A 12,571-nucleotide genomic window follows, 5' to 3' on the forward strand; every position below is an offset into this window, starting at 1 on the left:
TAAATGACCTTGACTTACATTCAAGGTCACAGGGGTCAACTATGTTTAAAACCTTTAAACAACTTGTTCTGAATAACCGAGACAGCTAGGGTGATGATATTTGGCAAGTAACATGCTGGGATGAAGGGCTACCAAGTTTGTTCAAATGAATGACCATGACATATAATCAAGGTCACAGGGGTCAAATATGTTAAAAACCTTTAAACGACTTCTTCATAAGCAAAAGGCTAAGGGTGATGATATTTGGCCATTAACATGCTGGGATGAATGGCTACCAAGTTTGTTTAAGTGAATGACCTTCGCCCATATTCAAGGTCACAGTGGTCAATATATGTTTAAATCTTTAAATGATTTGCTCTGTATAACCAAACGGTACAGGGTGATGATATTTTGCTAGAAGCATGCTGGGTTGGAAGACTAAACTCTGTTCAACCTAATGTCCTTTTTCANAGCATGCTGGGTTGGAAGACTAAACTCTGTTCAACCTAATGTCCTTGTTCAACATTTAAGGTCACGGGCGTCAAATGTTTAAATCTTTTAATAGGTTCTTATGAATCAAACACTGATATTCTGCCTGTAGTGTGAGATTAATACCAGGTGAGCGATTCAGGCCCATTGGGCCTCTTGTTTATTACATTAATTGATCTTATTTTTAGTTGCTGTTTCTTCCATAAATCTTAATGACATTGGAAATATCAGTCATTACGTTGGAGCTGACCGTATTTAGTGTATACTGTAACCAATGTCCTGTACAAGTGCTAAGATTTATGTTATTTATTTTTGTATTTTAAAGAATTCAATGTAAACAAAATATGCAACATAATAAGAATTTTGAGCAGTTTAACTGACAAAACATCACATGGAGGGCAAAATGAGAGTTTTGTAGCATTAAGGTACATATATTTAATGTTCAAATACTGGTTAGGTAGTTATACAATTAAGTGTGCTCAATACATATTGTCCGATTTATGAAGTACAGTTTTAAACGTATTTCCATGTGACAATCAAAACTCAAAGCTTATAGATTGGTTTGAGGGATTGTTTGAATATCATTCTTAGAACACTTTAATATTTCACAAAAATAAATACTTTGTTCAATAAAAAATAAAATAAATACAACATCTTTAAGAAGTATAAATCATTGTAACTGTGGTGAACCATTTTATCAGTCAATTGTTATGCATCTAATATAAACTTTATTTATTTGACAACAATTATGAAATAAGTTTTTATAGCTTGTACTATTCACTCGTTGGCCTGGATGTTAGCGCGGGGGATCTAAAACATGGGAGGAAACCGGAGGACCCAGGGAGTACCCACTTGGATGGGCAGTTGACCCAATACCTTTTCACATCTGTCCAATTAGTAGTTAAAATTGTGTTATACATCTTCTATCAAAACAAAAGAAACTGTTATATTGGGGAAAAACTTTAGGACGGAATGAACATAAAAAAGAACATTCAAAATCAAGTACCTGAATTAAGATGTCATTCTGAAATGTTCTTTGGCCTGTGATAGTTATCTAGTCATCCCTGTGCATGGGACATCTTTGTTATAGCCTGCAGTCTGCATAATTGATAATTTTATGTATCTTTATTTATTTATTTTTAAGTTTGTGACTGCTACAGACTACCATCTTAACAGGCGCTAATGGAGAATTTTACTGGAATTTTGAATGTCACTTAGAACTGAAAAAATGTCATCTTTAAAAACCTTTTTGAAAATTCCTCTATTAAATCAAAATCCTAACAGAATCAGATAGAACCTCTTATCAAAGGTCTATACTTAACAGAGGGATTCATTTTGATTGACATGATAATGTAAGTGTTAAAGAGAATGGGGGTGTAAGTCGAACGTTTAACTGTATATGTTTCGGCTAACATTATACCAGCAGACTTTGATTATCATTTAGAAGCACCAAAATTTTAACATGTTGAAGCATAAAAGTTTCTTGAAAATGTCTCAGTTGTTGAAAGAGTACTAATTTGCAAGGAAAAAGAAATTCTTCATAAGTTCATTTCTGATTTATATACTTTTTCATATTTTCATCTTCCTTGTTTCCAGATGATGAATGCTGTCCTAATTTGGGCTGTGGTGATGACGGCAATCAGACCCATTGGATGTACGTACGGAGGGCCTGGGGGCTCGATGTGTCGGCTCCCATCAGTCAAAGGTGAGTAGCCTGCAAGCCAACAAACTGTTCTCGTCACCTGCAACGCCAGACAGGTATGTATTTACCTGTATTACAGGTACCTGTCATTATATGTGTAGGTGTTATGGGAGTTCACAGGGGACCGTTACCTTTAACCTCAGTCCACAGAAGGATTTTACCTTTGACCTATGTAAGTGTTTTGGTACTGACAATATCTTTGTATAAATCTGTGTTATTCAGTCTATGTATATTGTTAAACTATTTTGTCTATGAAGTCCATAACGTATTATAGTCACATGAGTGATCAAGTGCGTCGTGTAGAGACTGGTTTTGTTATTGTGTACTGTACAGTGCTAGCTACATGTAGGAAGGAATTATAGAGTATCTAGTCCATGTGATAGAGACCTATAGATACATGGGCCCACAGAACATTGATTGCTCTACACTGGCTCTTCAACCACACCACCTCTTTGCCTAAATGCTGTGACCATCTTTGCCATGAGGGAGATATAGTTTGGCTGGTGTAGTGTGCCTTCATTATATATTGGAGATGTGCATGTAGTATTGGCCCCAGGCTGTAGTGCTGTACAAACACATTACAAGTAGAATCAATTGTACGGTAGGTATTTTACATTATAATGATGAATATTGTATAGTTTAATACAAGTTCAGCTCTATGTTCAAATATAGAAACACTCCAGATTGAAATTTGGTATGTATAGACTGTATTTGACGTATACTGGTAATTTGAATTAACATTTCAGAGAAGAGTCTTTGTAACTGTGATTATAACTGATATGTCAGCTTATGGCTATTATATGTGAAAAAAGTTTGGTTTAAATGTCAAATGCTTGGTAGGTTGATATTTCTTTCCAGTAATTATTTGTTAACTGTATTTACCGAACGGTACGTATACATGTAGAATGACAATGTCAAGTAGTCTCTGATGTCTGACAGTGATACAGCCAGGCATGGTGAATACACATCGTCTCTTTGGGAATTGGAATCTGTGTGAATAATTTAACACTGGAAAAGGATTCAAGCTTGTCACAAAAGAGTATGAGTGGAGACAAGACTATACATAGTACTAACATGCAATCTCCTCTTTAACTCATTCACTCCTGAAATTTCATAATAAACTATTCCAACCTTTGAACTGGAAGAGTTCAAATGTGTCTTCAGGGGTGAATGAGTTAATGCAGTCAGGGATATCACGACTCTTCCCTGTGTTGTCTGCAAGAAATTAGGTTTCAGGATGCAGGATATTGTGTATTGAGTTCGATGAAAAATATCATGTTAGTTCATTCCCGCCTCCTATTCAAATGTGATTTTTTTTAGTAGAAAAGAAACACATTTAAAGATGAAAATTGAAAAAGTTTTCCATCGGCAACACCCATGGCATCCCACTCTGCCGCCAGTGTCCCTACCACCTCCAACAAACCTGTCTCCTCCTGGATATGTTTAGGCATTATGGAAGTTTTGAATTTACATGCACATACATTGTATACCATGAGAGAAACAAGAAACAACATACAAACCAGGCCATGGTAATTGTTGAATAGTCTTTATAGATATAAATAACATTTCTGGTTTGTGAATTGTCAACGTGCCAAAACTTGCATGCATGAACTATGAAAACATTATACTGTGTCATTTGCCTTATCTTTTGGTACTGTCAATAGCAGGAAGTTTGGCAGCTTAACACAATGCTATGCTGACAAAAACGTTTTTGAAGACTTTTGGATTGTAAAAGACCTTTGTGCTGGTTTATGAGTATAGATGTCGTCAGATTTGACAGATATACGTTTATCAGTAATCTTTCATCAACATTTGATAATTGTCAGGGTTGTAGGAAGACAATGGGATTGGAAGCATCACTGTAGACAAATTTGTTTTGTTTTAAGATATAACATTTACATATTCTAGATGTACTATAATTAGCATCCAAATGAATGACATCATCAGTCACAGCTCTATTGTTTACAGAGTTTTTGTTATTTTGAGGAATTTCTGATGTAATTTAATTAAGTAAAACTAAACCTTGATACATTGTCCTTCATTTCATTTGCCAGTTTACTAATATCACCATTAAATGACTTTAGGACCCTTTGATTGTACTTTTTATACGCCCGTCGAAGACGGGGACGTATTATGTTATCACGTGAGCGGGCGGGCGGGTGGGTGGGTGGGCTTGCATGCGAACGATGTCCGCTCGATATCTCAAGTAATTATTAACGGATAAACTTCAAACTTCACAACAAGGTTAATTACCATGTAACCTCGGACAAGTTCGATAAGCGCCATTATCCGACCATAATTTGTGGAGTTATGCCCCTTTATGGACTTGCCGAAACAGTGTCCGCTCGATATCTCGAGTAATTATTAACGGATTAACTTCAAACTTCACCACAAGGTTAATTACCATGAAAGCTCGGACAAGTTTGATAACCGCCATTATCCGACCAAAATTTGTGGAGTTATGCTCCTTTATGGACTTGTCGAAACAGTGTCCGCTCGATATCTCAAGTAATTATTAACGGATAAACTTCAAACTTCACAACAAGGTTAATTACCATGAAACCTCGGACAAGTTCGATAACCGCCATTATCCGACCGTAATTATTGGAGTTATTCCCTTTGGTTTCATTAATGCGATGCATGTGTTCCATGATGTTGAATTGCACTCATTGATCTACCAGTTATGTTGAATGATTTCTCTTTCAATATCAATTACTCACAAATACTTCATATATTTCAATCATACAAACAACTGCTCATTCAATGTGTGACGGGCGTATTATATACCGCTTGCGGTAACCTTGTTAACAATCGCTTTGAGCATCTTCCTTGATATTGCAAATCCCCTATATAATGCCAAAATTTGACTGGACAAATGATGGCAATATAGCAAATTAAGGTTTATTGTATGTCTCAAATAGTTGGTTGCTTTGACAAAATTGTATAAATTATAGAATCATTACATCAGTCTTTGTGGTAGGATCACCACATACACAGAACAAAATGGTATGTAGACAGTATACTGGAATCAGTTAACATTGTTCGGGTATGATACCTTTCAATGGACATTGGAGACAGTCTAATTTGTTATATCTGGATTATCTTTCTTTGCTCAGTTTACTGTACATACATATCTATGCTGATGTACTGTACTGATATACAATACTATATATACCAATTACACCAATATCTTTGACAGTTTTATATACACATTAAAAACACCCAGGGGCATGAGAATTTTTAGTTCACTGTTGCCAAATTTTGATCAAGTATGACTGATCTTTGATACAACAAGAATTTGCAGTTATAAGTATTTAATACACTGAAGCAAAAGTGTTTGATGTACATACATTGACTTATAAAAGTAAAATTACCAGATAAATATGAAATATTTGAAAAGAAACATATGGCACCAGTTAATATATTGCCCTTGGTTTAGACACATTGATACCTTGATGGCCATCATTATTATTCCACTGCAGCATAGACCTGAATGTCTGCTGTATCTCTCTCCCAAATAGAGTTCCCCGTGATCACTTTAAATCATCTAACAAAACCAACCAGATGTCTTCCAGTAATTATAAAACATGGATAGAAAAAATAAGAAATTTTGCAACATACGTTCAAATTATATTATATATGGGTGGTCGGTGGTACTGTGGATTGTGCACTTGCTTTCCACCAATATGCCCAGGGTTGGATTCCTGATCAGACATGGAAAGGTATGGGGTCACCTTCCTGTCCACTTGGGTTTCCACGGATACTCTAGCTGTTTTCCTCCCCCATAATGGGTTTTCCCAGGGTACTCTGATTTCCTCCCACATAAAGATCCCTGTACGTTTGTAACCATTCTGACCAACAATAAGATTGATCAATATAAGTTAGAACTTGTATCACAACTATTGTAAAAGAAAGTCAAGTTTAATCTTGAAAGTTATATTCTTTTTTAATTCTTAGGGGTATATTCCTAACTGCAGGCACTGTTATTAAATACAGTATACAGTTACATTTTAAAACGACATGATTTGTTCATAACTTGTAAATCAGATATAACTGTAAAAACAAAATCACGATTCTGTTGCACATGATCTGCAGACTGTAAAATTATATGGCCTTTAACTGCTGGCCCTGTGTACAAATTATTGTAGTGTCAATAAACCAACTTAAAGATTTGGCGTCAAGATAACATGTATTACATAGGATGCATGGTCATTTTTTGTGTCTGTGTTGTATACAGGTTCCATGTGTGCAGCATCCCTGCTACAATTTGCTGCACGGGGGCCGTAATCAACTTTGCAGTTTTTCGGAGACAGACATTATAGAAAGCCCCAGTGGTACATACAGCTGTGGTGGGAAGGGTGCTGTTACCAGTGATCTGTAGGAATGTTTACAGATGTTAAATGTCCCGGTGTCTGTCAGCTGGCGCGCCACTGACTCCTGTGGTAACGGAACCCCCAACCATCCAGTTACTGTTTACTCCTGGCACCATTGTTATTTTATAGCTTAAACACACAAATCTCTTGACAACTCATTGAAAGGTAGGGACATTAAACTTATTTATTTATTTATTTTTTATTTTGATTTACCTAGGTTGTGGTATGCATGATCTATGATAATACATAATATTTGTGCTGCGCACAAAATCCGGTGTAATCACTTGCTTTGTTGGAAAAACCACATCATATGATTTATTCATCATCATACACACATGTTTATCTGTATGCTAGATAAGCTTTATCTGTTTGATAGGTTACCACAATCAAATAAATCGATCAGAAAAATCTCCAATTACAATATATGTTTAAGCTGTACAGTATTTTTTTTATTTTATTTTTTAACATTTTAAAGGTTTAATGTATAGTTCTGTGCAGTGCAAGCATGATGCTATACAGTATTTCAGTGGAGATATTCATTGACAACATGGTTATCTACGAGACTGCTGGGAAGATTGGCACCTGTACTTTGTATATATATATAGAGACTTAATGAGATAACTCGTGCTATCTATTAGATTATGCCTTGTCTATACTTGTACTTTAAGAGATAGCAGACTCAGATTCCAATCCAGCACAAACTTAAATCAAAAGTAAACAACATGTTCTTTGCCAAATCCTTGAACCCTTCAACGTTTTGATTGATCACTGTTGGTTCTAGACTCCCTTGTGGACGTCACAGACACTCTATATATATATGTGTTACATACTTGTGACGTCACAGACACTGTATATATGTATTACATACTTGTGACGTAATATTGGCTTCATGACCGCCAGGGGCAATTATGTGGGAGTGAACATCTACGACGCAAGTGTCAATGGTATAGACTGCTAGAAACATTTGATAAATTATTATTTTTCATCAGCCGTTTTATAATCCTAAACTTTTCTGATCCCTTTTGGTGTTTACATCACAATAATTTTGATTTCATATCATCCCGATCTGTATACCTTGTTGGTTTTGATAGCTCTGGGTTACTGGGTCGAAACGACAAACCACAATGACAGAAAGTCACATGAACGTTGCTACGTAATTATAAGTGGCCCCTTGGTTTCTGTGTCAGAAGTGCAATTATAATGTAAGTACGTAGTTGGGCTAAATGCTAAAGGGGAAATGTTACCAGATTTACCTTCATTGTGTTTTTAACCAAAGGTCATGTAAGGTCAAACTGTTAACCATTACTCAATTGACACACAAAATGTACACTCTCATATCCTGCTTGCCCGTCTTGACTACTTGAATTTATACAATTTCTTTGTGTCATGAGTCAAAAGGTCAGGTCCTTAATTCTTCTGATGTTGTGTATCTGATTTCTACGTACATGTAGAAAGGAAAGCTATCCGTATCAATGTGACATCATGATCTGTTTATTAAAATACAATTTGTAAATATTTTACAGTTATTTTCAGTTTATATAAAAAAGAGATTTTATAACAGAATTTCATCCTGAAAATACCCAAGCTGACAGCTACATTGTATGTTGAAACTTACATGCATGGGTCAATGTTGAGATGATCTAAATTTAGCCTGTAAAAATATTTGATATTGAGAAATAATGAAATTGATACAATGTTGTTAGTGGAAACATTGGGACTAGATCCAATATAGTGTGTATATATATATATGTATATGTGTCTTTTTCCTGACATGATTTCTGTACTTTATACAATTTGGAGAAAGAAAACCAGATGTAATGTACACTGTAGGTACTAATGAGTTGATCAAAACTTAAGAACATTTGACAGTTTATCCAGTTTGTCCACTGGGGGATGCATTAGCTTAGCTTAACATGACTCTCTTGTCAAATGCTATGTGTCGGATAGAATGAGGAGAGAAAACTGAAATGGACATCGAAGATACAACACAGATTAGACTACCTTACTGATAGATATTCTGTCAGGAAAAGGAAGATGATTTTGATATGATACATTTTCCAACTTTTACAAGTAATATAACTTGAACTTTGAAGCTTAATATCAAGAGTTTATAGTCAGGACTTGTTTGGTCCAGAGAATGGATTTCTGGTGATAAAGCTGATAATAATATGGATATATAAAAAAGAACAAGTAAACTATCACAATTACAGTTTACTTATATTGTTCACCTAATTGTTGTGCTGGACTTATTTTTCATGTATTTGCAAACAATTTTGTGTTTGTGTTTATAATCTGGTAATTCAAAAAATAAATTTAAAAAAAGCACCACTGGAATATCATAAGGCTCTATACAAAAATAATCAAAACAAATGTCAATGGTTGTTTTTCACATTATGTTAAGAACACCTATTCACTCACAGTTCCTCAGAGACTGACTGTGTTCTATAACTTAAGTAGCTGGGCCAATTTTATTAAGATAAAAATAAACTTAATTAGTTTAAATAATGCTAATGCAATTATAATTAACTTGTGTGAACCAAGTTCAGTATTAAAAAGAAAGCTGTAAAAAGAAATTTAACTACATAATTATTATCGGTCCTATTTTCATATTTCTACGTATATTGATAACATTCTTGTTCTGTACAAATACACTGAGGGCAGTGTCAGCAAGATTTGTATCTAATTTAATTAATTCCCAATTTGTTTGTTCATGTAATGAACATTATAATCAGAAGATACCAACCATACCAAATAGTCACAAAGCGAAAAAATATAGAACAAAAATAAACCAGTTATATCAAAATGTTTATATACCAGGTAGTTTATTTTATTTTAAAACCTGTACATCGCCTGGACTAAGTTTGTGAACACAATCTTCTCTTTATATCAATATCTGCACTGTTATCGTTGCCTGAATTTAGAAAAAGTAATTGCGGTTGAAATTGTTTCCTGTTGTGGTTGTTTAGTAGGTAAAACGTGACAACATTTAACCTGTTTACTTTTTATTTCAGGTAGACGGAGGAACCCCTGTGCCTAGTGAACCTAAACTTTCACTTAAACACTGGTGTATGAAGTTTCTCAAGATTGTACATTGTATGGAGCAAACTCCATCCCACACTGGTCCATCTTAACCTGTAGTAGTTCAATCCCAAGGTCATCAGAGGTCAATTAACCTTGTCATTGTCCTGATAGCTGGGTTATCATGGATACAGCCCACACCCAGGGTTCTGACAGTGGTCAAGGGATCGCCAATCAGGGAGTGGATATTGAAGACTACCTACATCCTCAAGGTCAAGACGTAGTGAAAATGACCTCTGTCCATCCTAACAAGCCAAGTACAGTGCCTGGTCTCCGATACACAAAGAACACGAAGGCCAACAGATTTGACTCAGGTAAATAATTCCTTATCGTTTTCTTTTCTTGGTCAATTAATTTAGTTGTGTCATATTGGGTTAGGGACATAGTACAGTTGACTGATTAAAGGATGGTCTCTTTAGCCAGGTATATATAATTAAAAGTCTCTTAAGGGATGCATAATTGGTCTCTTTACACAGGTTGAAGTGGTCTCTTTACACAGGTTGAAGTGATCTCTTTACACAGGTTGAAGTGGTCTCGGTATGCAGGTATTTTGAGAAGTCTCTTTAGACAGATATAATAGGTGGTATCCTTCAGGCAGGTATATTATAATGATGTCTTTAGGTTGGTATTATATATGGTCTCTTTAGACAGGGACTCAGACATTCCTGATATATGTAAGTTAATTTATTTCTCCTCTGTTTTCCTCTTTGTGAAAGTTGACACTCTGGATATTGTATTTAATAAAACCAATGAAAAAGAAAAAAATGATGTCTAGCTGTTCATCCTTGTGAATATTGGCACCAATACTATGGATGAAGTTTTTGTATACATGTATAATGAAATTGTCAAACTGATGAAAAATAAGAAAATAAAAGCTTTCTGCCAATCTAACTAAAGAGGTGCTGGCACTTTGGAGCTGGGATATAGTATTTGTATGTAGTGAAACTGTCAAACTGATGAATGCTATCTGCTCATCCTTGTGAACCACCTAATTAGGTTCCATATTGATTTTGTAAAGGCCAGTAAACTGTCACTTTGTTCCTCCATCCCGATCTGCTTCCTCCCTCACACAATAGGGACATACTGTTCTCCTGGTTCCTGACAAAGAGACTAATTGGTAGGAGACATCTTTGATGGACCTGAGAATCCACATGTCTGGTTAGCTTAAAGTATTCACGCATTGACTTTAAAGGGTTATGCTTCCTTATTATTTGTCTCCTTTTTATCTTAACAGTACTGTTAATATTCATACCTCCTTTCTATTGTATGCGTCTTCTGGTTAGCTTAACAGTACTGTAAGTGTTCATACTTCCTTACTACTTTATGTCTCCTGGTTAGGTTAACAGTACTGTAAGTGTTAATGCTACCTTAATACTTAATGTCTCCTGGTAAGCTTAACAGTACTGTAAGTGTTAATACTACCTTATATTACTATTGTATGTATATCCTGATTAGCTTATCAGTATTGAAAGTGTTCATATTTCCTTACTACTGTATGCATCTCCTGGTTAGCATAACAGTACTGTAAGTGTCCATGCTTCCTTACTACTTTATGTCTTCTGGTTAGCTTAACAGTACTGTAAGTGTTCATACTTCCTTACTACTTTATGTCTCCCGGATAGTTTATCAGTTCTGTAAGTGTTCATGCTTCCTTACTACTTTATGTCTCCTGGTTAGGTTAATAGTACTGTAAGTGTTCATACTTCCTTACTACTTTATGGCTCCCGGTTAGTTTATCAGTTCTGTAAGTGTTCATGCTTCCTTACTACTTTATGTGTCTCCTGGTTAGTTTAACAGTACTGTTAGTGTTAATGCTACCTTATATTATTATTGTATGTATATCCTGGCTAGCTTATCAGTATTGAAAGTGTTCATACTTCCTTACTATTGTATGTGTCTCCTGGTTAGCTCAACAGTACTGTAAGTGTTCTTGCTTCCTTACTACTTTATGTCTCCTGGTTAGCTTAACAGTACTGTAAGTGTCCATACTCCCTTTCTACTATATGTCTCCCGGTTAGTTTATCAGTTCTGTAAGTGTTCATGCTTCCTTACTACTTTATGTCTTCTGGTTAGCTTAACAGTACTGTAAGTGTTCATGCTTCCTTACTACTTTATATCTCCTGGTTAGCTTAGCAGTACTGTAAGTGTTCAAACTTCCTTACTATTGTATGCATCTCCTGGTTAGCTTAACAGAACTGTAAGTGTTCTTCTTCTTTACTACTTTATGTCTCCTGGTTAGGTTAACAGTACTGTAAGTGTAAATGCTACCTTATATTACTATTGTATGTATATCCTGGTTAGCTTATCAATATTGAAAGTGTTCATACTTCCTTACTATTGTATGTGTCTCCTGGTTAGCTCAACAGTACTGTTAGTGTTCTTGCTTCCTTACTACTTTATGTCTCCTGGTTAGCTTAACAGTACTGTAAGTGTCGATACTCCCTTTCTACTATATGTCTCTTGGTTAGCTTAACATTACTGTAAGTGTTTGTATATCCTGGTTAGCTTAACAGTACTGTTAATATGCATGTTTCCTTACTACTGTATGTGTCTTCTGGCTAGTTTAACATTACTGTAAGTGTTAATACTTCCTTACTACTGTATGTGTCTCCTGGTTAGTTTAACATTACTGTAAGTGGTCATACTTCCTTACTACTGTATGTGTCTCCTGGTTAGTTTTACATTACTGTTAGTGTTCATACTTCCTTACTACTGTATGTGTCTCCTGGTTCAATCTAATTAAAATTATATCTTCACATCGCTCCGGTTTACTGATATGTCGCGTTGAAGATCTAACAACATCCCGTAGAGGGTCATGTTCAGGCGACCTTTGCATTAACCAATCAGATGAGAGCTTGCGCATTTCTGTAAGTGATAATGTAATGATTTCGGAACACACTTGCTATGATAAAAGACCGAGAGGTGTCAAATGAGCATCGAAAATGGCGGC

At 35.4% G+C, this 12,571-nt stretch overlaps 1 protein-coding gene across 5 annotated transcripts in view; it reads left to right on the forward strand.

Moving 5' to 3' along the window:
- Positions 1 to 2,256: 2,256 nt before the first annotated feature.
- The window catches only part of LOC110466076, a 35,952-nt gene continuing 25,637 nt past the window's right edge, over positions 2,257 to 12,571 (forward strand). Inside the window, exons 1-3 of one of the 5 annotated variants that reach the window (XM_021522359.1) lie at positions 2,257 to 2,342; positions 6,408 to 6,708; positions 9,555 to 9,935. In XM_021522359.1, the coding sequence (XP_021378034.1) occupies positions 9,746 to 9,935 (190 nt within the window). In that variant the 5' untranslated portion in view covers positions 2,257 to 2,342; positions 6,408 to 6,708; positions 9,555 to 9,745. Of the gene's footprint in view, positions 2,343 to 2,548; positions 2,772 to 6,407; positions 6,709 to 9,554; positions 9,936 to 12,571 lie in introns of those variants that run through there. The other 4 variants (XM_021522366.1, XM_021522358.1, XM_021522361.1 and 1 more) reach the window with 4 other exon arrangements.

This window comes from Mizuhopecten yessoensis, unplaced genomic scaffold (genome assembly GCF_002113885.1).
Source record: "Mizuhopecten yessoensis strain PY_sf001 unplaced genomic scaffold, ASM211388v2 scaffold11115, whole genome shotgun sequence".
NCBI lineage: Eukaryota > Metazoa > Mollusca > Bivalvia > Pectinida > Pectinidae > Mizuhopecten > Mizuhopecten yessoensis.